The following is a 27,400-nucleotide window of genomic DNA, read 5'->3' on the forward strand; positions in this document are numbered from 1 at the left end:
ATGGAGAGGAACGAACGGGTTTTGACCTTCCACAGTCCTAAAGTCCACAAAATCAAGGGGAACCGGAAATACCAGAGGGTGAGGAGGTACCTAATTGTAGTTAGAGAGAAGGAAGAGAATTTACTTAAAGATCTGGCTGGACAGAGAAAAAATTATCCTGAAAACTAATACATACATACATATATATATATATATATATATATATATATATATATATACACACACACACACATATATATATATATTTACACACATACACACACACACACACACATATATATATGATTTATATATTTATTTATTTTGGTTTTTGGAGGTAGGGTCTTGCTCTAGTTCAGGCTGACCTGGAATTCACTATATAGTCTCAGAGTGGCCTCAAATTCATAACAATCCTACTACCTCTGCCTCCTGAGTGCTGAGATTAAAGGCATGTGCCACCATACCTGCCTTAAAATATTTTTTAAAGATTTATTTTTTGGGCTGGAGAGATGGCTTAGCAGTTAAGCGTTTGCCTTTGAAGCCTAAGGACCCCGGTTTGAGGCTTGATTTCCCAGGATCCACGTTAGCCAGATGCACACGGGGGCACAAGCGTCTGGAGTTCGTTTGTAGTAGTTGGAGGCCCTGGCGCGCCCATTCTCTCTCTCTATCTGTCTCTTTCTCTCTGTGTGTCTGTCGCTCTCAAATAAATAAAGAAAATTTTTTTTCTTAAAAAATATTTTATTTACATATTTGAGACAGAGAGAGGCAGATAAAGAGAGAGAATGAGTGCACCAGGGCCCCTAGCTACTGCAAATGAACTCCAGATGCATGCATCACCTTGTGCATCTGTCTTACTTGGGTACTGGGGAATTGAACCTGGATTCTTAGGCTTCTCAGGCAAATGCCTTATCCACTAAGCCATCTCTCTAGCCATATATTGTTTTAGTTTTTCAAGGTAGAGTCTCACTCTAGCCCAGGCTGACCTGGAATTCACTCTGTATTCTCAGGGTGGCCTTGAACTCATGGTGATCCTCCTACCTCAGTCTCCCAAGTGCTGGGATTAAAGGTGTAGGCCACCACACCCGGCTTAAAATAAATAATGTTTTAAAAACTGAAAAGGAGGGCTGGAGAGATGGCTTAGCGGTTAAGCACTTGCCTGTGAAGCCTAAGGACCCTGGTTTGAGGCTTGATTCCCCAGGACCCACGTTAGCCAGATGCACAGGGTGGAGCATGCATCTGGAGTTTGTTTGCAGTAGCTGGAGGCCCTGGCATGCCCATTCTCTCTCTTTCTTTCTTTTTTATTTTATTTTTTTTTTAAATTTTTATTAGCCTTTTCCATGATTATAAAAAAAATCCCATGGCAATTCCCTCCCCCCCCCACCCTTTCCCCTTTGAAATTCCATTCTCCCCCATATTACCTCCCCATCTCAATCATTGTACTTACATATATACAATATCAACCTATTAAGTACCCTCCTCCCTTCCTTTCTCTACCCTTTATGTCTCCTTTTTAACTTACTGGACTCTGCTACTAAGTATTTTCCTTCTCACACAGAAGCCCAATCATCTGTAGCTAGGATCCACATATGAGGGAGAACATGTGGCGCTTGGCTTTCTGTGCCTGGGTTACCTCACTTAGTATAATCCTTTCCAGGTCCATCCATTTTTCTGCAAATTTCATAACTTCATTTTTCTTTACCGCTGAGTAGAACTCCATTGTATACATGTGCCACATCTTCATTATCCACTCATCAGTTGAGGGACATCTAGGCTGGTTCTATTTCCCAGCTATTATACATGGAGCAGCAATAAACATGGTTGAGCACGTACTTCTGAGGAAATGAGATGAGTCCTTCGGATATATGCCTAGGAGTGCTATAGCTGGGTCATATGGTAGATCAATCTTTAGCTGTTTTAGGAACCTCCACACTGATTTCCACAATGGCTGGATCAGATTGCATTCCCATCAGCAGTGTAGAAGGGTTCCTCTTTTTCCACATCCCCACCAACATTTATGATCATTTGTTTTCATGATGGTGGCCAATCTGACAGGAGTGAGATGGAATCTCAATGTAGTTTTAATCTGCATTTCCCTGATGACTAGTGACGTAGAACATTTTTTAGATGCTTATATGTCATTTGTATTTCTTCCTTTGAGAATGTTCTATTTAGCTCCATGGCCCATTTTTTTGATTGGCTTGTTTGATTCCTTATTATGTAACTTTTTGAGTTCTTTGTATATCCTAGATATTAATCTCTATCAGATACATAGCTGGCAAAGCTGGAGAGATGGCTTAGCGGTTAAGCGCTTGCCTGTGAAGCCTAAGGACCCCAGTTTGAGGCTTGATTCCCCAGGACCCACGTTAGCCAGATGCACAAGGGGGCGCACGCGTCTGGAGTTCGTTTGCAGTGGTTGGAGGCCCTAGCGTGCCCATTCTCTCTCTCTATCTGTCTCTTACTCTCTGTGTGCCTGTCGCTCTCAAATAAATAAACAAAAAAAATTTTTTTTAATATTTATTTTTTATTTTTTACTTTTGTGAGAGGAGAGAGAGAGAGAGAGAGAGAGAGAGAGAGAGAGAGAGAGAGAGAGGACATGCCTCCAGCCACTGCAAACAAACTCCAGATGCATGTGCTCCCTTGTGCATCTGGCTTACATGGATACTGGGGAATTGAACCTGAGTCCTTTAGGCTTTGCAGGCAAATACCTTAACTGCTAATCTGTCTCTCTAGCCCTAAAATATTTTATTTATTTATTGAAAAGAGAGAGGGGGGTGGGTCTGGAGAGATGACTTATTATTTAAGGTGTTTACCTGCAAAACCAAAAATCTCTGTTCGATTCTCCAGAACCCACATAAGCCTGATGTACAAGGGGGAGCGTGCAGCTGGAGTTCGTTTGCAGTGTCTTGAGGCTCTGGCAAGCTCATTCTCTCTCTCTCCCTCTTTCTCTCTCACAAATGAATAAATAAATAATATCTTTAAAAAATTATAAAAGAGAGAGAGAGGAATGAGAAGGAGAGAGGGGGAAAGAATGGGCATGCCAGGGCCTCTAGCCACTGAAAACAAATCCCAGATGCATGTGCCACCATGTGCATCTGGCTTTACATGGTACTAGGGGATTGAACCTGGGTCCTTAGGCTTCTCTCCAGCCCCAGATTCTGACTTTTGTAGAAGAGGGAGGGGTAGATAGTCACAAATCATACCCACATGGGAATATCTGAGGTAGAGATGAATAGGAGGTCTTGGGGATCAGAGATGATCTTCTTGGGTAGGCAATATTTTCTTCACTTTTGTAGCCTACTCTTCCCACCGAAAATCTTCCGAACGCCTCGATGCCTCCTCAGGAGAAGAAGCAGCGCAAGGATCAGATGTACTCCTACATCCGGATGCTCTGTGGCAGCCTCTGTGGCTATGGCCTCCTGATGTTCATCCTTACGTCCCCACTGAACTGGGTACAGTTCCTGGTGACCAGCAATGGCCTCGAGCTCTATGCAGGACTCTGGACTTTATGCCACCATGAGCTGTGCTGGAGCCACATACCCAAGCCACCCTGTGAGTGACATAAGAATCGATGCCATTGGATCCCAGAGCTTTCTGCTGCACTGGTCATTCCTATCTTTTCATCCAGGATCTTTTGGTTCTCACCTGTCCAAATCCAGCATGGGTGTCACCCAAGTTGTACATGTGGGCGGTCAGCCTTTCCATTGGTATCTTCAATGACCCCTCCTCCTTGCTATCCCAGATTTATTTATTTATTTTTGATTTTTTTCCTTTTTTTTTTTTTTTTTTTTTGAGGTAGGGTCTCACTCTAGCCCAGGCTGACCTGGAATTCACTATGTAGTCTCAGGGTGGCCTGGAACTCACAGTTATCCTCCTCCCTCTGCCTCCCGAGTGTTGGGTAAAGGCATGCACCACCATGCCCGGATGAATTCTTCTTTTTTTTCTTTTCTGATTTTTAAAATTTTTTTTTTTTTTTAAATTTATTTATTTGAGAGCGACAGACACAGAGAGAAAGACAGGTAGAGGGAGAGAGAGAGAATGGGCGCGCCAGGGCTTCCAGCCTCTGCAAACGAACTCCAGATGCGTGCGCCCCCTTGTGCATCTGGCTAACGTGGGACCTGGGGAACCGAGCCTCGAACCGGGGTCCTTAGGCTTCACAGGCAAGCGCTTAACCGCTAAGCCATCTCTCCAGCCCTGATTTTTAAAATTTTTTAGGTAGTACCTCCTTCTAGCCCAGGCTGACCTGGAATCCACTATGTAGTCTCAAGCTAGCCTCAAACTCACAGTGATCCCCTTACCTAGGCCTCCTGAGTGCTAATAAATAGTATACGCCGCCACATCCAGCCATAGGAAGAATTCTTTTGATATTTATAGGGTGCAAGTTTCAGACATGTTTGGACATAGGTGACCCATCACTGATGACACATCAGTATTCCTTTTTATCTATAGCATTCTCCTTTCTGGACCAAGGCTTATGAAAACATTCTAGCAGGCCCTTTTGTAACTGAGATCCTAAGAGTTTTAAAACTTTGATCGGTAAGATGCTTCCCTTTAAAAGATCACATCAGTGGGCTGGAGAGATGGCTTAGCAGTTAAGGCACTTGTCTGAAAAGCCAAAGGACCCAGGTTTGATTCCCCAGTATCCATGTAGAGCTAGATACGCAATGTGGCACATTCATCTGGAGTTATTTAAAGTGAGGTCCTGGAGCACCCATTCTCTCTCTTTCTTTCTCAAATAAATAAAATGTAAAACATAAAAGGATCTTCTTAAAAAATATTTTATTTTTATTGATTTATTTGACAGAGAAAGGAGAAAGAGAGAGAAAGAGAAAATGGGCGTGCCACAGCCTCCAGCTACTGCAAATGAACTCCAGATGCATGTGCTCCCTTGTGCATCTGGCTAATGTGGATTCTGGAGAATTGAATCTGAGTCCTTTGGCTTTACAGGCAGATGCCATAAATGCTAAGCCATCCCTCCAGCCCATAAAAAAGATCTTTAGGGGCTGGAGAGCTGGCTTAGTGGTTAAGGTGCTTGCCTATGAAGCCTAAGAACCCAGGTTAGATTCTCCAGATCCCATATAAACCAGGTGCACATGGCAGCAGTGTGTGCATCTGGAGTTCATCTGCAGTGGTTAGTGGTTAGAGATAGGGTCTCGCTCTAGCCCAGGCTGACCTGGAATTCACTCTGTAGTCTCAGGGTTGCCTTGAACTCATGGCGATCCTCCTACCTCTGTCTCCCGAGTGCTGGGATTAAAGGTATGCGCCACCATGCCCGGCTCCAGACTGACTTTTATATACATACATATGCAAGAGAGAAAGGGGGAGAGGGAGGGAGAGGATTGGTGTGCCAGGGTCTCTAGCCACTACAATCAAACTCCACACGTATGCGTTGCTTTGTGCGCATGTGCAACATTGTGCACTTGTGTCATTGTGCGTCTGGCTTACGTGGGTCCTGGAGAGTCAAACATGAGTCCTTGGGCTGCACAGGCAAGCACCTTAACCACTGAGCTATCTCTCTAGGCTCAGTGTTAATTCTGTAAAAAGTAAAGGCTTGTTCTGGGAAGAGAGAGGAGACAGCCCAATTGGTAAAGGGCTTGCCTTGCAAGCATGAGAATCTGAGTCAGAGATCTCTAGAATCCTTTTTTTTTTTTTTGGTTTTTTGAGGTAGGGTCTCACTCTTGCCCAGGCTGACCTGGAATTCACTATGTAATCTCAGGGTAGCCTTGAACTCACAGTGATCATCCTACCTCTGTTTCTCAAGTACTGGAATGAAAGGCATGTGCCACCACACCTGGCAATAAATAAAAAAAAATTTAAGGGGCTGGAGAGATGGCTAAGCAGTTAAGGCATTTGCCTGCAAAGCCCAAGGACCCAGATTCAATTCCCCAGTACCCATATAAAGCCAGATGCACAAGGTGGTGCATGCATCTGAGTTCGTTTGCAATGACTGGAGGTCCTGGTGCACCCATCCTCTATCTGCTTCTCTGTCTCCCCTGTCTCTCAAATAAATAAATTAAGATATGCAGGGCATAGTGGCACACACCTTTAATCCCAGCACTTGGAAGACAGAGATAGAAGAATAGCCATGAGTTGGAGGCTACCCTGAGACTACATAATGAATTCCAGGTCAGCCTGGACTAGAGTAAGACCCTACCTCAAAAAAGCAAATAAGAAAAAAAAAAAAAAAAGATTCAAAAGTTGTCATGGGGGCTGGAGACATGGCTTAGCAGTTAAGCGCTCGCCTGTGAAGCCTAAGAACCCTGGTTCGAGGCTCGGTTCCCCAGGACCCACGTTAGCCAGATGCACAAGGGGGCGCACACGTCTGGAGTTCGTTTGCAGAGGCTGGAAGCCCTGGCGTGCCCATTCTCTCTCTCTCCCTCTATCTGTCTTTCTCTCTGTGTCTGTTGCTCTCAAATAAATAAAAAATTAAAAAAAAAAAAAGTTGTCATGGACTTCGAAGGGCTAGAAGTGCCCTGGGTATGGAGGGATTCAAGAGTGGCATCTCAAGCAGAAAAACAAAACAAAACAAAACAAAAAACAATCCATCCAGTCACTCATCACTCCCTAATGTCTCTTTGCCCCTCATCTCTGTTCTGTTTTATTTGTACAGGTCTGGTTTTCCTGTTTATTAGTGACGGTGCTCTAGAAGCAATAGCTCAGTCCAGTTCTATGTCATCTGAGTTCCCATGAGCAAAAGAGGAAATCCACGTTTCTGAGCTAAATAATTAGACTGATCCAAGTTGGGCCACCATCCCCTTCATGGCCCAGTTAGCTATTGTCAGAAGGCTATAGACAAGGATTGCTAGGGTCCTTGAGGTATTGTAGGCTAAACTCATCAAAAAGTACCTGTCTTTGGGTTCATGCCACTCAATCTGGGTGGATAGTTCTGAAAATTTACTGCTAATTCTGAATGATCCAGACTTTAGAAAAATGTGGTGATTTTTGAGCTCAGCATGGTGGTGCATGCCTTTAATCCCAGCACTCAGGAGGCTGAGGTAGGAGGATCACCATGAGTTCAAGGCCACCTTGAGACTACATAGTGAATTCCAGGTCAGCCTGGGCTACAGTGAGACCCTGCCTTGACAACAACAAAATGTGGGCTACTTGCATTGGACTGCATATGAATTTTTAGGAATTTAAACTCTGGTTGTCAAACTTGAACAGCAAGGACTTTCCCCGACCGGAATTATTATTATTTATTTTTTAATTAATTTTTTTTTGAGGCAGTGTCTCACTCTAGCTCAGGCAGACCTGGAATTCACTATATAGTCTCAAGGTGACCTCAATTCATGGCGATCCTCCTACCTCTGCCTCCGAATTAAAGGCACGTGCCACCATGCCCGGGTGTTGTTGTTTTTAAAAATTGTATTTATTTGAGAGTGTGTAAGAGAGAAAGAGGCAGAAAGAAAAAAAGAAAGAAAGAAAGAAAGAAAGGAAGGAAGGAAGGAAGGAAGGAAGGAAGGAAGGAAGGAAGGAAGGAAGGAAGAAAGAGAATATGCATGGGCACACCAGGGCTTTGAGCCACTGCAAACAAATTCCAGACAGATGTGCCACTTTGTGCATCAGGCTTTATATGGGTACTGGGGAATCGAACCTGGGTCCTTCGGCTTTGCAGGCAAGCATCTTAACTGCTGAGCCATCTCTCCGGCTACCCTGAATTATTTTGCTTTAATGTAATTAACTTGTTGGCAACTCATGTCTGTGGGTAGGACATGGCTTCTCTCAATGGTAAGGAACATTAGTGATCCTAAGCGTCAGGTCTGGAGCACAAAGTAAAACTTATGAGGCAAACCTCAAGACTGAAATAATGTTTTGTTTTGTTTTAAGACAGGATCTCATATACAACTGGTGTAGAGCTCACAATGTATCTGAGGATGACTTTGAACTCCTGATCCACCTGCCTCCACCTCCTGAATGCCAGGATTTCAAATGTGAGCCACCACTCTGCTAATACTGGAATCACCTGAACACACAATTTCGTTTTCCTGGGTTACTTGGAAACTGGACTTGGATTCTAAGGTGTAGAAGTATCTAGAATGGTGCTGGAGAGATGGCTTAGCAGTTAAGGTGCTTGTCTGCAAAGCCAAAGGACCCAGGTTTGATTCCCCAGGACCCACGTAAGCCAGATGCACAAGGGGATGCATGTGTCTGTAGTTCGATTGTAGTGGCTGGATGCCTTGATGCACCCGTTCTCTCTCTTTCTCTCTCTCTCTTCCCCTCTCTCTGCCTCTTTCTCTCTCTCCCTTAAGTTATATATATATATATATATATATATATATATATATATATATATATATACTTAAATGTTTTATTATTTGTTTATTTGACAGAGAAAGAGGGAGAGAGATAGAATGGGTACACCAGGGCCTCCAGCCACTGCAAATGAACTCCAGACACGTTGTGTCCCCTTGTGCATCTGGCTAACATGGGTCCTGGGGAATCGAACCTGGGTCCTTTGGCCTTGAAGGCAAACGCCTTAACTGCTAAGCCATCCCTGCAGCTTAAAATATATATTTCTTAAATGAAGTATTTAGAGTGACTAAGTTAATGACACAAGTCTTTATTCCCAGCACTTGGGAAGACAGAGGCAGGATGATCTTGAGTTCAAGGCTTTCTTGGAATATATACTAAGACCTGTCTCAATACATAAATTAAAAAAAAAAAACAACATAAAAATAAGGGGCTAGGGAGATGGTTCTGCATTTAATATTTTATTTTTTATTGATTTATTTATTTATTGGACAGAGAAAGAGGGAGAGACACTGAGAGAATCTGGCTTACATGGGTCCTGGGGAATCGAACCTAGGTCCTTTGGCTTTGCAGGCAAACGCCTTAACCACTAAGCAATCCCTCCAGCCCCTGGCTCTGCATTTAAAAGCACATGTTTGCAATGTTTGCTGACCCAGGGTTTGATTGCCCAGTGTCCACATAAAGACAAAAAGCATCCCATGCATGTGGAATTTATTTGCAGTGACAAAAGGTCGTAGCATGCCCATTTGTTTCCTCCTTCCTTCCTCCCTGCCTTCCTTCCTTCCTTCATTCTTTCCTCTCTTTCAAATAAAATATTATAAAATAAATAAAAGTTCAATCTCAAGAACCCAAACAAACAAAACAGAAGTGTTTCAAGAACTTTTTTTTTTTTTTTTTCAAGGCAGGGTCTTACTTTAGCCCAGGCTGACCTGGAATTTACTATGTAGTCTCAGAATGGCCTCAGACTCACATCGATCCTCCTACCTCTGCCTCCTGAGTGCTGGGGTTAAAGGCGTGCACCACTATGCCTGGCTAAAAACATTTTTTTTTTCATTTAAAAATATTTTATTTATTTGAGAGAGAGAGAGAGAGGAAGAGAGAGACAGATAGAGAGGGAGATAGAGATAGAGAGAGACCAGGGTCTCCAGCCATTGCAGACTAACTCCAGATGCATGTGCCACTTTGTACAGTTGGCTTTATGTGGGTACTGGGGAATTGAACCCAGGTTGTTAGGCTTTGCAGACAAGTGCCTTAACCCCTGAGCCATCTCTCTAGCCCCCGGAATGTTTCTATTTATTTGAAAGCAGAGAGAGACAGAGACAAAAAAATGGGTGTGCTAGGGCCTGTTGCTACTACAAACTCCAGATGCATGTGCCCCTTTGTGCATTTATGTGAGTACTGGGGAATTGAACTTGGGTTGTTAGGGCTTGCAAAAAATTGCCTTTAACTACTGAGTCATCTCTCTAGCCCCCTCATTTATTTTATTTTATTTTTTGACATTTTTTTAAAATTTTTATTTATTTATTTATTTGAGAGCAACAGACACAGAGAGAAAGACAGATGGAGAGAGAGAGAATGGGTGCGCCAGGGCTTCCAGCCTCTGCAAACGAACTCCAGACGCATGCGCCCCCTTGTGCATCTGGCTAACGTGGGACCTGGGGAACCGAGCCTCGAACCGGGGTCCTTAGGCTTCACAGGCAAGCGCCCAACCGCTAAGCCATCTCTCCAGCCCTTATTTTATTTTTTGAGACATGTTCTCTTATAACCCGGGCCGGCCTAGGACTCCCTGTGTACTTTAGATTGGCCTTGAACTCCTAATCCACTGCTTCTACCTCCAGAGTGCTGGAATTATAGGTGTGTGCCACCATTCCTAGCTATCCAGCTTTCATTCTTTTTAAAAAATATTTAATTTTTTTATTTGACAGAGAAACAGAGAGAGAATGAGCTCTCCAGGGCCTCCAGCCACTGCAAACGAACTCCAGATATGTGCGCCCCCTTGTGCATCTGGCTAACGTGTGTCCTGGGGAATCGAACCTGGGTCCTTTAGCTTTGCAGGCAAATGCCTTAACTGCTCTCCAGTTTTCTTTAGGCATGTTACTTCCTGGACTAATCAAGCCCTTCCCCCTTACCTTGCAGTTTATATCCAATATTCCAGGACCTGCTTCATCCTCTCCACCCTTCCCATACTCAGAAGCCTTGGCTGGCTCTTTAGCTCTTGCTTTCCTAAAAGAGAAAACGTGATCACCAACTTGGATCTGAAGGTATCCATGCTCAGCTTCATCTCAGGTACAGACAGACCCAGGCTGGAGGGCAATGCCTTGATGAAATAATCATGGTAACCCAAGTGTCTCTGTGGGACTTTCATACATTCTCTCTTAAAACCTCTTTTGTTTGGTTTTTCGAGGTAGGGTCTCGCTCTAGCCCAGGCTGACCTGGAATTCACTATGTCAACTCAGGGTGGCCTCGAACTCACTGTGATCTTCCTACCTCTGCCTCCTGAGGGCTGGGATTCAGAGGCGTGCGCCACCATGCCCGGCCTAATCCTGAAGTTTTTAATCTTTTGATTCTTGCCATACGTGTGGTTCCTGAAGGCAAAAGGAGAGCTGGGGGTGGCAGTCCGAGCGGAATGAAGACGCTAATGGACTGTGACATCTTTTCTTCTGGTCCAGCCACCTGCTTGTTCTTCGGCCTCTACCTGTTTCTGCAACAGGTTCAATGGCATACTAGGTACGCCATGGACGCGGATTTCCTATGGCCCTATTATCTTAACTGGTTGAGTGACATCTTATACATGTGTGCTGGTGAGTCCCCCTGCCCTGGGCTCTACCCTATTCCAGAAGGATGGAAGGGGCCTCACTTCTGGAAAGGGAGGTAGAATCTAGAATAGACAGAGGCACCATCTGTCCCATTTGGAACATTTACCCATGGAGAGGCGGTCAGTAACGGACGTGGAAGTCTAGAATCTACAATTAGTAGGCTGTGCTTTTTTTTTTTTTTTTCACAGAATGAGATACGAACAGGTTGTGTAACTTGCTTAAGATCACATAGAAAACAAGAGAACGAATTTTTTATTATTATTATTATTATTATTATTATTATTATTATTATTATTATTATTTTCAAGGCAGGGTCTTGCCCTAGTCCATGCTGACCTGGAATTCACTATGTAGTTTCAGGGTGGCCTCGAACTCACAGCAATTCTCCTATCTCTGCCTCCCGAGTGCTGGGATTAAAGGCATGAGCCACCATGCCCAGAAAGAGCCAATTTTTTTTTTCAAGGTAGGGTCTCACTCTAGCCCAGGCTGACCTGGAATTCACTATGGAGCCTCAGGGTGGCCTCAAACTCATGGCGATCCTCCTACCTCTGCCTCCCGAGTGCTGGGATTAAAGGAGTGCACCACCACGCCCGGCGAGAGCCAATTTTTAAATGCAAGAGAAGCCAGATGTGGTGGCTCACACCTTTAATCCCAGCACTCAGGAGGCAGAGGTAGGAGGATTGCAGTGAGCTTGAGGACAGCCCGAGACTGCAGAGTGTGTTCCAGGTTGGCCTGGCCTAGAGTGACATCCTACCTTGAAAAATATATATATCTAACAGGACTGGAATACTGTATGAGGTGGGAGAGCAAGGCAATAAATTAACCTTGCCAAGGGAGAGGAGAGTTCACTGAAAAGGGAGTTTTTGAACTAAATGTTAAAGAATGAATAAAACTTTTCAAAGCTGAAAGATCACCTATCTACTGAACCTCACCTCATTTTTTTTTCCCCCATTCTCTAGGGATTCTCTCTTTTCTCAACTACTCAGTGTCCAGATTTCAGGTCCCTGATAAAAATGTCACTGTGGTGCCAAGGGAAATGCCAAGGCTGGGGATTGGTCCAGTGACACCAGTACACTTGCTGGAGCTGAAGAGTCATAGCCTGACCCGGAACCTGTAAACAAGAGAGAGCACCAACTACGCAGAGCAAGATGCAGATAGGGACCAGAAACACGAAACCTTGCTCTCTTAAAAATGAGGGGTGGCTTTTAGTTGGGAATGATTGTGAAAATTCTGGGAAACCTTCTTTGTATCATGTCTACATTACCAAAAGATATAGCATTAAAGTTAATAAAATGTATTTTGTGTGCATGGTGTCAAAAATCTGTATGAGGAGCCAGGCATGGTGGCGCACACCTTTAATCCCAGCACTCGGGAGGCAGAGGTTCAAGGCCACCCTGAGACTACATAGTGAATTCCAGGTCAGCCTAGGCTAGAGCAAGACCCTACCTCAAGAAACCAAAAAAGAAAAAAGTAATAAAAATGTAAGGGGCTGGGAGATGTTTCAGTGGGTAAGAATGCTGCTACACAAGCAGGAGGCCATGAATTTGATTCCTGCCACGCATATAAAAAAGCTGTAAACCCAGCATTGAGGCTGAGGGAGACTGTGCTCCCTGGTCAACCAGTCTAATTGAAAAAAATGATGCTGGTGAATGGGCACACCAGGGTCTCCAGCCACTGCAGATGAACTCCAGATGCATGTGCCATCATGTGCAACTGGCTTACCTGGGTCCTTTGGCTTTGCAGGCAAGCACCTTAAGTGCTAAGCCATCTCACCAGTACTGACATTTTCTTTCTAGCTTTTTTTTAAAAAAATGTATTTTTATTTTATGTTATTTATATTTTATTTATTCATTTGAGAGGGAGAAAGATTTCGAAAGGGAGAGAATGGGTGTGCCAGGACCTCCAGCCACTGTAGATGAACTCCAGATGCATGTGCCCCCTTTTGCATCTGGCTTACGTGGGTCCTGGAAATTCAAACCCAGATCCTTTGGCTTTGCAGGCAAACATTTTAACCACTAAGCCATCTCTCTAGCCTGAAATTTTCTTTATGCATACTCACATTTCATTGTGCATACTCAGGATAGAAGGTACTTTGATACCTATTATTGATTTCCTGGGAATCGAACCTAGGTCCTTAGGCTTTATAGGCAAGTGCCTTAACCATTAAGCCATCTATCTCTCCAGCCTGTGTACAAAACTTTATAAGCATTTCTTTTCCTGTGAAGAGAGCATGAACTCCATCAGATACTTTTGTTTTCGTTTTTGTTTTTTGAGGTAGGGTTTCACTCTAGCTCAGGCTGACCTGGAATTTACTATGTAGTCTCAGGGTGGCCTCAAATTTAGCAATCCTCCTACCTCTGTCTCCCAAGTGCTAGGATTAAAGGCGTGTGCCAATCACTCCTCCCCCACCCCCCGCCCCCGGCTTCCATCAGATAACTTTGCATGTCTGTGGTTCCTCTGGATCTCTTAAGCATAAATTATATTCTATTGAGCCAAGTAAAACTGAAGGGCTTCTGTGATGGTTTGATTCAGGTGGCTCCCCCATGAACTTAGGTGTTCTGGATGCTAGGTTCCCAGTGATGGAGATTTGGGAATTAATGCCTCCTGGAGGCAGTGTGTTGTTGGGGGCAGGCTTATGGGTGTTATAGCCAGTGGCCCCTTGCCAGTGTTTGGCACACTCTCCTGTTGCTGTTGTCCACCTGGTCAGGAGGTGATGTCCACTCTCTGCTCATGCTATCATTTTTCCCTGTCATCATAGAGCTTTCCCTCGAGCCTGTAAGCCAAAATAAACCTCTTTTCCCCACAAGCTGCTTTTGGTTGGGTGATTTCTACCAGCAATGGGAACCTGACTGCAACACCTTCCTTCAGCCTAAGTACACCTGTTTCTATAGGAAGAAGTAGAGATCCTTTTTTTGTCTTATATGTCCTAGAAGACTAAGTAAGCAGGGAGGTGTTGGTATTTTCAGGCAATCACATAGGATTTGTGGGGATCGAACCCTGGCCTTGTTGGTGCTACTGACTCAGCTACCCTCTCAGCCCCTCAGAAAGATCTGATGATAGCTAACCATCTATTTCAGATCCAGACTGCTTGCTGAAGATTCCTCCCTTCCTCCGTTCCTCCCTTCCTCTTTTCTTTCTTTCTTTCTTCCTTCCTTCCTTCCTTCCTTCCTTCCTTCCTTCCTTCCTTCCTTCCTTCCTTCCTTCCTTCCTTCCCTCCCTCCCTCCCTCCTTTCCTCCCTCCCTTCCTTCCTTCCTTCCTTTCTTCCTTCCTTCCTTCTTTCTTTCAAGGTAGGGTCTCGTTCTAGCCTAGCCTGATCTGAAATTCACGCTGTAGTCTCTAGCTGTCCTCAAACTCATGGTGATCCTCCTACCTCTGCCTCCCCCTCCTCCCCACAGCTGGGATTGAAGGTGTGCACCACCCCACCCAAGCTTCCTTGCTGAAGATTTCTTTTTTTAAAAGATTTCTAAAAAAATTTGTTTGCAGTCGGGCGTGGTGGCGCAAGCCTTTAATCCCAGCACTCGGGAGGCAGAGGTAGGAGGATTGCCATGAGTTCAAGGCCACCCTGAGATAACAGAGTTAATTCCAGGTCAGCCTGGACCAGAGTGAGACCCTACCTCAAACAAAACAAAACAAAACAAAAATTTGTTTGCCAGGTGTGGTGGCACACATCTTTAATGCCAGCACTCAGGAGGCAGAGGTAGGAGGATGGCCATATGTTCGAGGTCAGCCTGAGACTACATGGTGAATTCCAGGTCAGCCTGGGCTAGAGCAAGACCCTACCTCAGGGGAAAAAAATATATATGTATTTGTTTATTTATTTGAAAGAGAGAGAGAGAGAATGGGTGCCAGGACTTCCAGCCACTGCAAACCAACTCCAGAGTCATTCACCACCTTGTGCATCTGGCTTACATGTGTACTGGCTTTGCAGGCTAGTGCCTTAATTGCTAAGCCATCTCTCCAGTCCCCTTGCTGAAGATTTCTTTTTGTTGTTGTTGTTGTTTCGAGTTAGGGTCTTGCTCCAGCCCAGGCTGACCTGGAATTCACTATGCAATTTCAGGCTGGCCTCGAACTCATGGTGATCCTCCTTCCTCTGCCTCCCTAGTGCTGGGACTGAAGACATGCACCACCACACCTGGATATATTTCTGGCATTCACTCTGTCTTTTGTACCTTTAGCAGTGGCCATGACTACCCTGTTAATTGAGATTCATCCTTCTCTTCTCCATGCCTAGCAGTGGAATGAACCAGGTGCCCACCTTCACCTCTGGCTGCTCTCATAGATAAGCTCCTGCTGTCCTTGTTTAATTTAATAACAGTAACTGTTGGATGTGGGGGCATATGCCTTTAATCCAAGCACTTGAGAGGCTGATGTAGGAGGATTACCGTGAGTTCGAAGCCAGCCTAAAACTAATTCCAGGTTAGCCTAGACTAGAACGAGACCCAACCTTGAAATCTCCCCACAAAATTTTATTAGAGCTGAGAGATTACTCAGTGGTTAAGGCACTTGCCTACAAAACCTAATAACCTGTGTTTGATTCCCTTGTGCCCATGTAAAAGCCAGATGCACAAAGTGACAAATCTCCATAACTGGGAACCTAGCATCCAGAACACCTAAGTTCATGGGGGAGCCACCTGAATATCTGGAGTCTGTTTGCAGTGGCTGGAGGCCCTGGTACATCCATTCTGTCTGTCTCTCTTCTCTCTCTCTCTCTGCTTGCAAATAAATAAGTAAAAATATTTCTTTAAAACCTTTCCCCCATGTTGCCCCTTCTTTCTGGGAAGGGGTTTTCCATATGGCAGAATTTCTGATGCCTCCTAACTTCAAGTGGTCTCTTTTTAGCCTTTTCTTGGGCAGGTGTCTTGTAGTAGGTAGACACATGTCATCAAGACTGGCTCCTTCCGTTAATGCTCACATACAAATAGTCACCTTGCTGGTTTACTACTTAAGCACTCAATGGGTTCAAAATACTTATTTGGGGCTAGAGAAATTGCTCAGTGGTTAAGGCACTTGCCTGTAAAGCCTAAGGACTCAGGTTTGATTCCCAAGTACCCACGTAAGCCAGATACACAAGATGGCACATGTGTCTGGAGTCAGTTTAGAGTGGCTAGAGGCCCTGAAGTGCCCATTCTCTCTCTCTCTCAAACGAATAAATATTTACAATTTAGTTTGAACACTTTAACGATTCAATAATGCTGACCAGATACTGAGCACTGATGGCTCCTCAGAGAACTTAGGTTACAAATGGGGTGAGAAGAAGGAAGCAAGTCTGACTGAGAATGGAATCCAGATACTAAGAAAATGATAACATGAGCCGGAGAGGAGAGTCTGCAGAGAATTATCTGCAAGCAGAAACAAGTTTTCTATTGTTCCTCTAGAAACCTAATGTGTTCTCGTTTTTCTATTGTATAGAGTTCTTTAAAAAAAAAAAAAAAAAAGCTGGGCGTAGTGGCGTGCACCTTTAATCCCAGCACTTGGGAGACAGTGTTTAGCAGGATTGCTGAGAGTTCGAGGCCACCCTGAGACTATATAGTGAGTTCCAAGTCAGCTTGGACTAGAATGAGACCCTACCTCAAAAAAACAAAACCAAAACAAAACAGAAAAGGGCTGGAGAGATGGCTTATTGGTTAAGCACTTGCCTGTGAAGCCTAAGGACCCCGGTTGAAAGCTCATTTCTCCAGGACCCATGTAAGCCGGATGCACAAGGTGGCACATGCATCTGGAGTTCCTTCAGTGGTTGGAGGTCCTGGTGCGCCCATTCTCTCTCTCTCTCTCTCTCTCTGTCTTCTTTCTCTGTTACTCTCAAGTAAATAAGTTTTTAAAAAAAAATCTGGACGTAATGGTGCACACCTTTAATCCCAGCACTCAAAAGGCAGAAGTAGGAGGATTGCCATGAGTTCAAGGCCACCCTGAGACTACATAGTGAATTCCAGGTCAGCCTGGGCTAGAGTGAGACCCTACCTCAAAAAAACAAACAAACAAACAAACAACAACAACAAAAACGTAGGGCTAGAGAGATGGCTCAGCTGTTAGGGCACTTGCCTGCAAACCCTAACGACCTGGGTTCAAATCCTCAGTACCCATATAAAGCGAGATGCACAAAGTGGCAATGAATCTGGAGCACATTTGCAGCAGCTAGAGGCCCTGACATGCCTATTTTCTCTCTTTCCTTGCAAATAAAATTATTTGTTTTTAATGCTTAACCACGTTCTCAGTCAGGTTGCACAATAAATGACCCTTTGATACACTCCCTCTACTCTGAATCCATTTCGCAATGGATGAAAGGGAAGAAGAGGAGAAGGAGAATAAATAAGAGAAACATTTATATACACCAGAAACAGCAATTGCCCCTCCCCCAAACCATGATTTGAGCCAAGCCCTTGAAATAATAGGCTCTAAAGTCCAAAACTGAGTGGAAGTATACAGAACTGCTGTTCCTGTGGGATGGAGGGAACTCCAAGGGCTGTCAAGACAGACTAGAGCCAGGTCCACAGCTCCAGCAGAGGCAAGAGCTCGAAGAAAAGACGTTGCACAAACAGCTGCCACCAAGGGCAGAAATACAATTTTGCTAAGCCAGGAAATCCACTGGTGGGCTGAAGAGATGGCTCGGCAGTTAAGGCGCATGCCTGCAAAGCCTAAGGACCTAGGTTCAATTCCCCAGTACCCACATAAAGCCAGATTCACAAGGTGGCACATGCGTCTGGAGTCTGTTTGCAATGGCCAGAGGCCCTGAAGTATCCATTCTCTTTCTCTCTCTCCTTCTTTCTTTCTTTCTGTCTTTCTTTCCTTCCTTCCTTCCTTCCTTCCTTCCTTCCTTCCTTCCTTCCTTCCTTCCTTCCTTCCTTCCCTCCTTCCCTCCTTCCCTCCTTCCCTCCTTCCTTCCTTCCTCCCTCCCTCCCTCCCTCCCTCCCTCCCTCCCTCCCTCCCTCCTTTCTTTCTTTCTTTCTTTCTTTCTCTCAAATAAATAAATAAATAATGTTTTGTCAAAAAGCCCATTGGTTTAACTAGCTGTATGAGAGACATCATGTGACAGCATATCATAACAGAAAATCTAAACTACTACATTATAAGGTGTGACTTTGTATTGGAGCTTTTAGCCAAAGTTAAGCAACTCTAAAACACCTGGGGATGATAGAATAAGCATGGGGGAAAAGAAGTAAAAACAAAAATGTGTCTGCCCATAGTCACTTCAAATATGAAAAAAAGGTGGAGGGCTATCAAGAAAGACTCTCAGTATCAACCTCTGAACCTCTGGCCTCCACATGCATATGCATATATGCGCACACACACGTGCAAACAAGCCTATATGCATACACACATCACATATGAAAAATAAAAGAATGTCAGTTGTTGTAGCTCATGCTTGAGAGGATGAGTTAGGAAGATTAGGAGGTCAAGGTCCTCCTTGGCTACATGGCATCTTATTAAATGTTTATTTTATTATTATTATTTTTTAATTTGAGAGAGAAAGAGGCAGATAGAGAATGGGCACACCAGGGCCTTCAGCCACTACACTGCAAACAAACTCCAGATGCGTGCGCCCCCTTGTGCATCTGGCTTATGTAGGACCTGGGGAATCAAACTTGGGTCCTTTGCCTTTGCAGGCAAATGCCTTAGCAACTAAGCCATCCCTTCAGCTCATGAGATCTTATCTAACAAAAGGGAAGGGGAGCCGGGCATGGTGGCACATGCCTTTAATCCCAGCACGTGGGAGGCAGAGATAAGAGTATCACCACAAGTTTGAGGCCACCCTGAGACCACATAGTGAATTCCAGGTCAGCCTGAGCTAGAGCAAGACCCTACCTAGATAAAAAAAAAAAAATTAAAAAACAAAAAAAGCAACCAGGTATGGTGGCACACGCCTTTAATCCCAGCACTCAGGAGGCAGAGGTAGGAGGATCCCTGTGAGTTGGAGGTCAGCCTGAGACTACATAGTTAATTCCAGGTCAGCCTGGGCCAGAGTGAGACCCTACCTCAAAAAAATTAAAAAAAAAAAAAAAACAAAGGAGGGGGAGAAAAGGAAAAAGCCATTAGTTAGAAAATAGTTACAATAAAACCAGAAAGCATGTTTGGCAAAAAGGAACTAGCCAGGCTTGGTGGCACACACTCTTAATCCCAGAACTCAGGCGGCTGAAGCAGGGTGATCCAGACTGGCTATATAGGGAAACACTGGCACAAAGAAACAGAGACAGGGAAAGAAGGAGGAGACACTTTATTTTCGGATACATTAAAGAATATTTATAAGGATGGGAGGGATTGCTTAGTGGTTAAGGTGCTTGCCTGCAAAACCAAAGGACTCAGGTTCAATTCCCCAGGACCCACGTAAGCCAGATGCACAAGATGGCAGCATGTGTCTAGATTTTGTTTGCAGCAGCTGGAAGTCCTGGCATACACATTATCTCTCTCTCTTTTTCTCTCCTCTCTCTGCCTCTTTCTCAAATAGATATTTTTTTTTTTAAAGGGGGCTGGGGCTGCATAGAGGGCTTAGCAATTAAGCGCTTTCTTGTGAAATTTAAGGACCCGAATTCTAGGCTCAATTCCCCAGGACCCACGTTAGCCAGATGCACAATGGGGCGCACGCATCTGGAATTCATTTGCAGTGGCTGGAGGCCCTGGCGCGCCCATTCTCTCTCTGTCTGCCTCTTTCTCTCTGTGTCTGTTGCTCTCAAATAAATAAAGAAACAAACAAAAAAGTTTTAAAAAGCGGGGGAGGTGGGGGTTCTGGACAGATGGCTCAGCAGTTAAGCCTGCAATGACTTATGATCCAAGATCAATTCTCCAGTACCTACATAAAGCCAGATGCACAAGGTGGTGCATGCATCTGCAATTCATTTGCAGTGACTAAGGCCCTGGCACATCCATTCTTTCTCACTCTCTTTCTCTCTCTCTTTCTGCCTCATTCTCTCACTCTCTCTCAAATAACTAAAATATTTTTAATTTTTAATTAATTTATTTTTTGGTTTTTCGAAGTAGTGTCTCACTCTAGCCCAGGCTGACCTGGAATTCACTCTGTAGTCTCAGGGTGGTCTCAAACTCATGGCCATCCTCCTACCTCTGCCTCCCGAGTACTAGGATTAAAGGCATGTGCCTCCATGCACGGCAAATAAAATATTTTTTTATTTTTTAATTTTTGTTAACATTTTCCATGATTATAAAATATATCCCATGGTAATTCCCTCCCTCCCCACCCCCACACTTTCCCATTTGAGATAAATAAAATATTTTTAAGAAGTTGTTCAATACAGTTCAAAATATCACCTTAAAAAGAATATTTATAAAAGTTGAGGACTGGAGAGATAGCTTAGCAGTTAAGGTGCTTGCCTGCAAAGCCTGGCTCAATTTCCCAGTGCCCACATAAGCCAGATGCCCAAGGTGGCACATGCATCTGCAGTTCATTTGCAGTGGTTAGAGGCCCTGGCACACTCATTCTCTCTCTCTCTCTCTCTCTCTCTCTCTCTCTCTCTCTCCCTGCTTCTATCTCTCTCCCAAATAAATTAAAAAAAAATTTTTTTTAATTGACAAAAAGCCAGGTGTGGTGGTGCACACCTTTAATCTCAGCATTCCTTAGGGATGGAGGGGCAGACAGAGGTAGGATTGCTGTGAGTTGGGGCCAACCTGAGAATTAATTTTAATTCTGTCAAGGCTAAGAAAGAAAAGTATAGAATATAGTGAGTTTATAACAGAGAGATTACATTACCCAGGCTGGTTCATCTTAGACATGGATGGGAAGGTTTCAGAGGGTTGAAGTGGGAAAGATAAAGACCAAGTTTTGCTGTTCTAGAGAGTTGTATGAATGGAATCACCATTGTATGCACTCTTGGGAGCTGAGGACGTAGCTCAGCGGGTAGAACGCTTGCCTAGCGTGCAAGAGTTTAGTTCCCAGCACTGCATGAAACCAGGTGTGGTGATACACACCTATAACCCCAGCACTTGTAAGGTAGTGGCAACAAGATCAGAAATTTAAGGTCCTTCTTGACTACACTGCAAGTCTAAGACCTACTGGGCTACAAGAAACTCAGCTGGAAAAAAAAAAAGTTATTTATTCTTCCAATGATCATTTAGATTATTTTAGCTTTGGGCTGTTATAAATGAGGCTGGTATAGACATTCTTGTAAAACTCTTATAGAGCCATAAGTGGTGGTTCATGCCTCTAGTCCCAGCACTTGGGAGACAGAGGTGGAAGGAAGGATTGCCATGAGTTCAAGGCCATCCTGAGACTACACAGTGAATTCTAGGTCAGCCAATAATAATAATAAATAAATAAATCTCTTATAGACATAACATTTTTTAAAATTTTATTTATTTATTTATTTATTTGGGAGTGACAGACACAGAGAGAAAGACCGATAGAGGGAGAGAGAGAGAATGGGCGCGCCAGGGCTTCCAGCCTCTGCAAACGAACTCCAGACGCGTGCGCCCCCTTGTGCATCTGGCTAACGTGGGACCTGGGGAACCGAGCCTCAAACTGGGGTCCTTAGGCTTCACAGGCAAGCGCTTAACTGCTAAGCCATCTCTCCAGCCCAAGACATAACTTTTCAATTCACTATGGAGTCTCAAGGTGGCCTTGAACTCATGGCAATCCTCCTACTTCTGCCTCCCAAGTGCTAGGATTAAAGGCATGCCCCAATATGCCCAGTTGCAACTGACTTTTGAGTATTAACTTCGTATTTTGTGCTCTTGGATTCTCCATTCATTCATTTATTCCAGTACTGGGGATTGAACCTAGGGCTCCATACATGCTAGGCAAGTACTCTACCACTAAGCTACACCCCAACTATTTTTTAGAAAGTCTTAGAAGCAGTATAATTCTTTAGAGGTCTGCCAGAATTCACATGTGAGGCCTTTAGATCCAGGAATTTTCCTTTTTTAAAAAAAATATATTTTATTTATTTATTTATTTGAGAGAAAGAAGCAGAGGAGACAGAGAGAATGGATGGGCGTGTCAGGGTCTCCAGCCCCTACAGATGAACTCCAGATGCATGTACCCCCTTGTGCATCTGGTTTATGTGGGTCCTGGAGAGTCAAACCAGGATACTTTGGCTTTGCAGTCAAATGCCTTAACCGCTAAGCCCCAGGAATTTTCCTTTTTGGGAGTTTTTCCCCCATCTGATTCCATCTCCTTAATAATTACAAAATCTATTCATAGTTCCTATGATCATCATGCTTTTCTCTTGGTACGTTTTGTTTTCCTTGGTATTTTAATCAGTTTCATCTGGGTTATAAAATTCTTATTTATTTATTTAGTTAGTTAGTTCGTTAGTTCATTATTTATTTGCAAGTGGAGAGAGGTAGAGAGAAGAGAGACAGACGTAGAGAATGGGTGTGCCAGGGTGGCCAGCCACCGCAAATGAACTCTAGATGCCTGTACCACTGGCTGCATCTGGCTTTACATGGCTGGTGGGGAATCTAATCCAGGGTATTAGGTTCTATGACAAGTGCCTTTAACCCTTCAGTCATCTCCCCAGTTCCTGTTTTTTTCTTCTTTTATAGTTTTAAATGTACTTATTTGTCAGCAGAGAGAAGAAGAAGAAGGAGAAGAAGAAGGGAGAGAATGGGCATGTCAGGGTCTTTAACTGTTGCAAAGGAACTCCAGACACTTGCCACTTTGTGCATCTGGCTTTACCTGGGGAATTAATATTGGGGAATTAAACCCAGGTTGTGAGGCTTTGCAGGCAAGCACCTTAACTGCTGAGCCATCTCGCCAGCCTCTCTGTTTCTTTCCTTCTTTCTTTCTCTTTTAAAGGGCAGGTGTTCTCTTGAAGTTTCTTTTTCCTTTCTTTTTTTTTTTTTTTTTTTTTGGTTTTTCAAGGCAGGGTCTCACTCTAGCCCAGGCTGATCTGGAATTCACTATGTAGTCTCAGGGTGGCCTTGAACTCATGGCGATCCTCCTAGCTTTGCCTCCACAGTGCTGGGATTAAAGGCATGCACCACCATATCCAGATTTTATTTTTAATTTTTTATATTTATTTGGTTTCTATTTCATTAATTTCTGCCCTAATCTTTATTATTTCTTCCTGTCTACTGATTTTCGGTTTGCCTTGTTCTTCTTTTTCTAAGGCTTTAAGGTGAAGCATTAGGTTGTTTACTTGCGACCTTTCTAATTTCTTAATATAGCCACTTAAAGCTATAAATTCCCTCTTAGGACTGCCTTCATTGTGTCCCAAAGATTTTGGTATGTTGTGTTCTCATTATTGTTTGATTCTATAAATTTTTTGATTTCCTTCTTGATTTCTTCATTGACCCATTAATCATTTAGTAGTGTATTGTTTAGTTTCCATGATTTTGTGTATGCTCTATAGCTTTTCTTGCTATTGATTTGTAGTTTGATTCCAATGTGGTCAGATAGAATGCAAGGAATTATTTCAATTTTCCTGTATTTGTTAAGATTTGTTTTGTGTCCTAATATATGGTCTATTTTATTTTATTTATTTATTTTTTTAAATTTTTTTAAAATTTTTATTTTTTTTTTATTTGAGAGCGACAGACACAAAGAGAAAGACAGAGAGAGGGAGAGAGAGAGAATGGGTGCGCCAGGGCTTCCAGCCTCTGCAAACGAACTCCAGACGCGTGCGCCCCCTTGTGCATCTGGCTAACGTGGGACCTGGGGAACCGAGCCTCGAACCGGCGTCCTTAGGCTTCACAGGCAAGCGCTTAACAGCTAAGCCATCTCTCTAACCCTATATGGTCTATTTTAGAGACTGTTCCATGTGCTGCTGAAAATAAAGTGTATTCTGCAGCATTTGGATGAAATGTCCTGTAGATATCTGTTAGGTCCATTCCTTCTATGATCTCAGATGCCTCTCTGTTCATTTTTTGCCTGGATGACCTGTCAATTGATGAGAGTGGGGTGTTGAAGTCACCCACTACCATTGTGTTTGGTGTTATCTGTGACCTTAATTCTAATAGTGTTTGTTTGATGAATTTGGGAGCCCCCATGTTAGGTGCATGTATGTTTAGGATTGTAATGTCCTCCTGTTGGAGTGTGCCTTTAACCAATATAAAGTGACCTTCCTTATCTTTCCTAACTAATGTTGGACTGACATCTACCTTGTCAGATGTTAGGATAGTAACCCCTGATTGTTTTCTGGGCCCATTTGCTTGAAATACCATTTTCCAAACTTTCACCCTAAGACAGTGTCCATCCTTTGTAGAAAGGTGAGTTTCTGGGAGGCAACAAATTGAAGGATCCTGCTTTTTAACCCAGTCTTCAAACTTATGTCTCTTGGTTGGGGCATTGAGGCTGTTGATATTAAGAGATATTATTGAAAAGTGTGTATTTATTTTTGCCATTTTTTGGTAGTTCTTCTGGTTTTACCTGTGCTCTCTTGTATTAACTAGTATTTGAGTATGGTTTGTTTTTTCTAGGTTCCTTATATGTGTGCTTTTCTTTCTCTTCAGCATGGAGGATACTTTCAAGTATTTTCTGTAGAGCTGGTTTTGTCTTCAAATATTCCTTTAGCCTGTTTTTGTCACGGAATGTCCTTATTTCTCCGTCTATTTGAATGGATAGCTTTGCAGGATTTACTTGACAGTTGTTATCTTTCAGAACTTCGAATATATCACTACAAGTCCTTCTGGCTTTTAAAATTTGTGTTGAGTAATCTGCTGTGATCCTGATGGGCTTGCCTTCGTAGGTAACTTGATTTTTCTCTCTAAATGCTTTCAATATTCTTTCTTTGGTTTGTGTGTTATGTAGTTTGATTATAATATGGCAAGGAGAGGTTCTTTCCAGGTTTTGTCTGGTTAGTGTTCTAAAGGATTCCTGTATCTGGGATGGAGAGATGGCTTAGCAGTTAAGTGCTTGCCTGTGAAGCCTAAGGACCCTGGTTGGAGGCTTGATTCCCCAGGACCCATGTTAGCCAGATGAACAAGGGGGCACACGCATCTGGAGTTTGTCTGCAGTGGCTAAGCAGCCCTGGCACGCCCACTCTCCTCTCTCTCTCTCTGCCCCTTTCTCTCTCTGTCTGTCACTCTCAAAAAAATAAAAACAAACAACAACAAAAAAATTTTTAAAAAGGATTCCTGTATCTGCAGTGGCACCTCTTTCCCAATTTGGGGGAAGTTTTCTTCTATGATTTTGTTGAAAACACGTACTATGCCTTTGGGGTGAAATTTTTCTCCTACTATACTCTGAATTCTTATGTTTGATTTTTTCATAGTGTCCCAAATATCTTGAAATTCCCATTCATACTTGCCTATTAGTTTGTCTTTCTCTTTGTTGGACTGTATTAGATTTGCCATCTGGTCTTCTAGTTTAGATATTCTGTCCTCCATCCATTCTACTGGTGAGATTTTCTACATAGTTTTTGTTTTTTTTCTAGAGACAGAGGCAGACAGACACACACAGAGAGAGAATGGGTGCGCCAGGGCCTCCAGCCACTGCAAACGAACTCCAGACACGTGCACCCCCTTGTGCATCTGGCTAACACGGGTCCTAGGGAATCCAGCCTCGAACCAGGGTCCTTAGGCTTCGCAGGCAAGTGTTTAACCACTAAGCCATCTCTCCAGCCCTCTACAGAGTTTTTTTTTTCATTGACTGTGTTCTTCATGGCTACTAATTCTGACTGGTTTTTCTTTATTATTTCTATTTCCTTATTTATGTCTTGTATTGACCTCTTTATTTCATTAAATTGCTTTCTGGTGTCTTCTTTGATTCCTTTAATTTCCTCTTTGACTTCTTTGAGCACATTTATAATCATTCTTTTGAAATTTTTTCAGGCATTTCCTCTAACTCATTCTCACTGGAGGTCATTTCTGATGCAATAATACTTTTTGGTGGATTTATATTGTCTTGATTTTTGGTGTTTCTTGTGTTATAATGTATATATATTTGCATCTTGGGTTAATTTAATGTTTGGATTTTCTAGTTAGCTGCAGTATTATTAGATGTATCAATCAATCTGATGTTGTATCTCTTCAGGGTTGGAGCTTAAGGTGCTAGGTGTGGCTCTTAAGACTCAGAGTATTTACAAAAGTGACCCTTGATGTTGGGTTTGCCTGCTAGGAGAGTATTCAAGTAGGCTGAGTGGAATAAAAGACAGGTAAATTCTAAAATTTAACTAAACAATGTACCCATTCAATGAAAAACAGCACAGAGTATTTATGCAAGAGTAGGTATTATGACAACCAGATCCTCTAACAGTCACTGTCTCTTAGGGTGTGTGGTGCCTCATAACCCTTAGTCCTGTCAATAAGGAGGTTAAGATTTCTGGTCTGTTCAGGGTTCCAAGTCAGCTTGTGACCAAGAGAGACCCTTCCCCAGTGAACAACAGAAGAGGAAACAAAGCCACTATAAACCAAGAAGCAACAAATAACAAGCCCAAAATATAGCTTATTTAAAATGGCAAATCTGACCATCCATCAGATTTAACATACAATTTATCCTGCTATGTAAGGTGCAATTAGCCACTTCCAGTTCAGGCCTATATACTAGGTTTATTTGGCAGGTACTGACCTGGTGTAATCCCAGCTACCTTTTGGGATGATTCTGGTCTCAGTTATGCTGCGCTCCTGCTTGGGTCCCTCTTTGGTGCACTGTGGGTTCAAGTAGGCTGGCTGGGTCATTGGATCACTGTTCTGGTCTCTGGTGCTGGGTGCAGTGAGTTCCCTTCCCCTGGTCTCTGGTACTTACTGGCTCTTGTGCTGGCGGTTGGGGAGGGGAGACTTTGGATGGTAACTCTAGTTCTCCTGCTGGTCCACATGATCCTCTCCCTCGAGATCTGCTCCTTTGTTGTTCGCTGTGGTCCTCCCTTATTGTTTCTTTTGTTTGTTTGTTTGTTTTGTTTTCCAGGGCAGGGTCTCACTCTAGCCCAGGCTGACCTGGAATTCACTATGTAGTCCCAGGATGGTCTTGAACTCACAGTGATCCTCCTTCCTCTGCCTCCCAAGTGCTGGGATTAAAGGTGTGTGCCACCATGGCCAGCCCTTATTGTTTCTTGAGTTTGCGAGGATTTCCAGTGTGAATGGAAAATCCTCTCACCTGGCTTTGCCTGTGGCTCAAGCTGAGCCTGGCCGCTGTGGCCCCATGTGCCTGGTGCCGCCGCTGCTGGAGCCGCTTCTGCCAGCCTATGTGGGCTCTGGATGCTCTGAATCTCTCCTACTTCCTTTCTGCCCTTGGTAATTTCTGATACATCTCACTTTTTAGTAGAAGAATATATTTTGCTGGCTTTCTTTTGCTCCCCTAGGCTGCTTTGGCATGGTTCCTATGCCACCATCTTAACCAGAAAGTCTCATTTTTTTTATTTAGCTGAGAGAGAGGCAGGGGGAGAGATAAATAAAATGGGTACACCAGGGTCTCTAGCCACTGCAAATGATTTTTAATCTATTTTTTAAATTTAATTTTATATATTTAAGAGAGAGA

At 43.5% G+C, this 27,400-nt stretch overlaps 1 protein-coding gene across 1 annotated transcript; it reads left to right on the top strand.

Moving 5' to 3' along the window:
• On the top strand, positions 1 to 12,159 carry Tmem202 (transmembrane protein 202). Its single transcript, XM_045160629.1, has 5 exons — positions 1 to 78; positions 3,273 to 3,528; positions 10,363 to 10,512; positions 10,896 to 11,027; positions 12,002 to 12,159. Exons 1-5 carry the CDS (start codon positions 1 to 3, stop codon positions 12,157 to 12,159), a joined length of 774 nt encoding a protein of 257 aa, XP_045016564.1.
• The last annotated feature ends 15,241 nt before the right edge of the window (positions 12,160 to 27,400 follow it).

The sequence above is a fragment of the Jaculus jaculus genome, chromosome 10 (assembly GCF_020740685.1).
Source record: "Jaculus jaculus isolate mJacJac1 chromosome 10, mJacJac1.mat.Y.cur, whole genome shotgun sequence".
Taxonomy (NCBI): domain Eukaryota; kingdom Metazoa; phylum Chordata; class Mammalia; order Rodentia; family Dipodidae; genus Jaculus; species Jaculus jaculus.

What these genes read in the sequence shown, in the direction of transcription:
- Tmem202 (XM_045160629.1), top strand. Translation starts at nt 1, where the DNA reads ATGGAGAGGAACGAACGGGTTTTGACCTTCCACAGTCCTAAAGTCCAC. An exon ending in CCACATACCCAAGCCACCCT is followed by an intron (nt 3,529 to 10,362) that starts GTGAGTGACATA and finishes CTTACCTTGCAG; the next exon opens with TTTATATCCAATATTCCAGG. An exon ending in CATCTTATACATGTGTGCTG is followed by an intron (nt 11,028 to 12,001) that starts GTGAGTCCCCCT and finishes CCCATTCTCTAG; the next exon opens with GGATTCTCTCTTTTCTCAAC.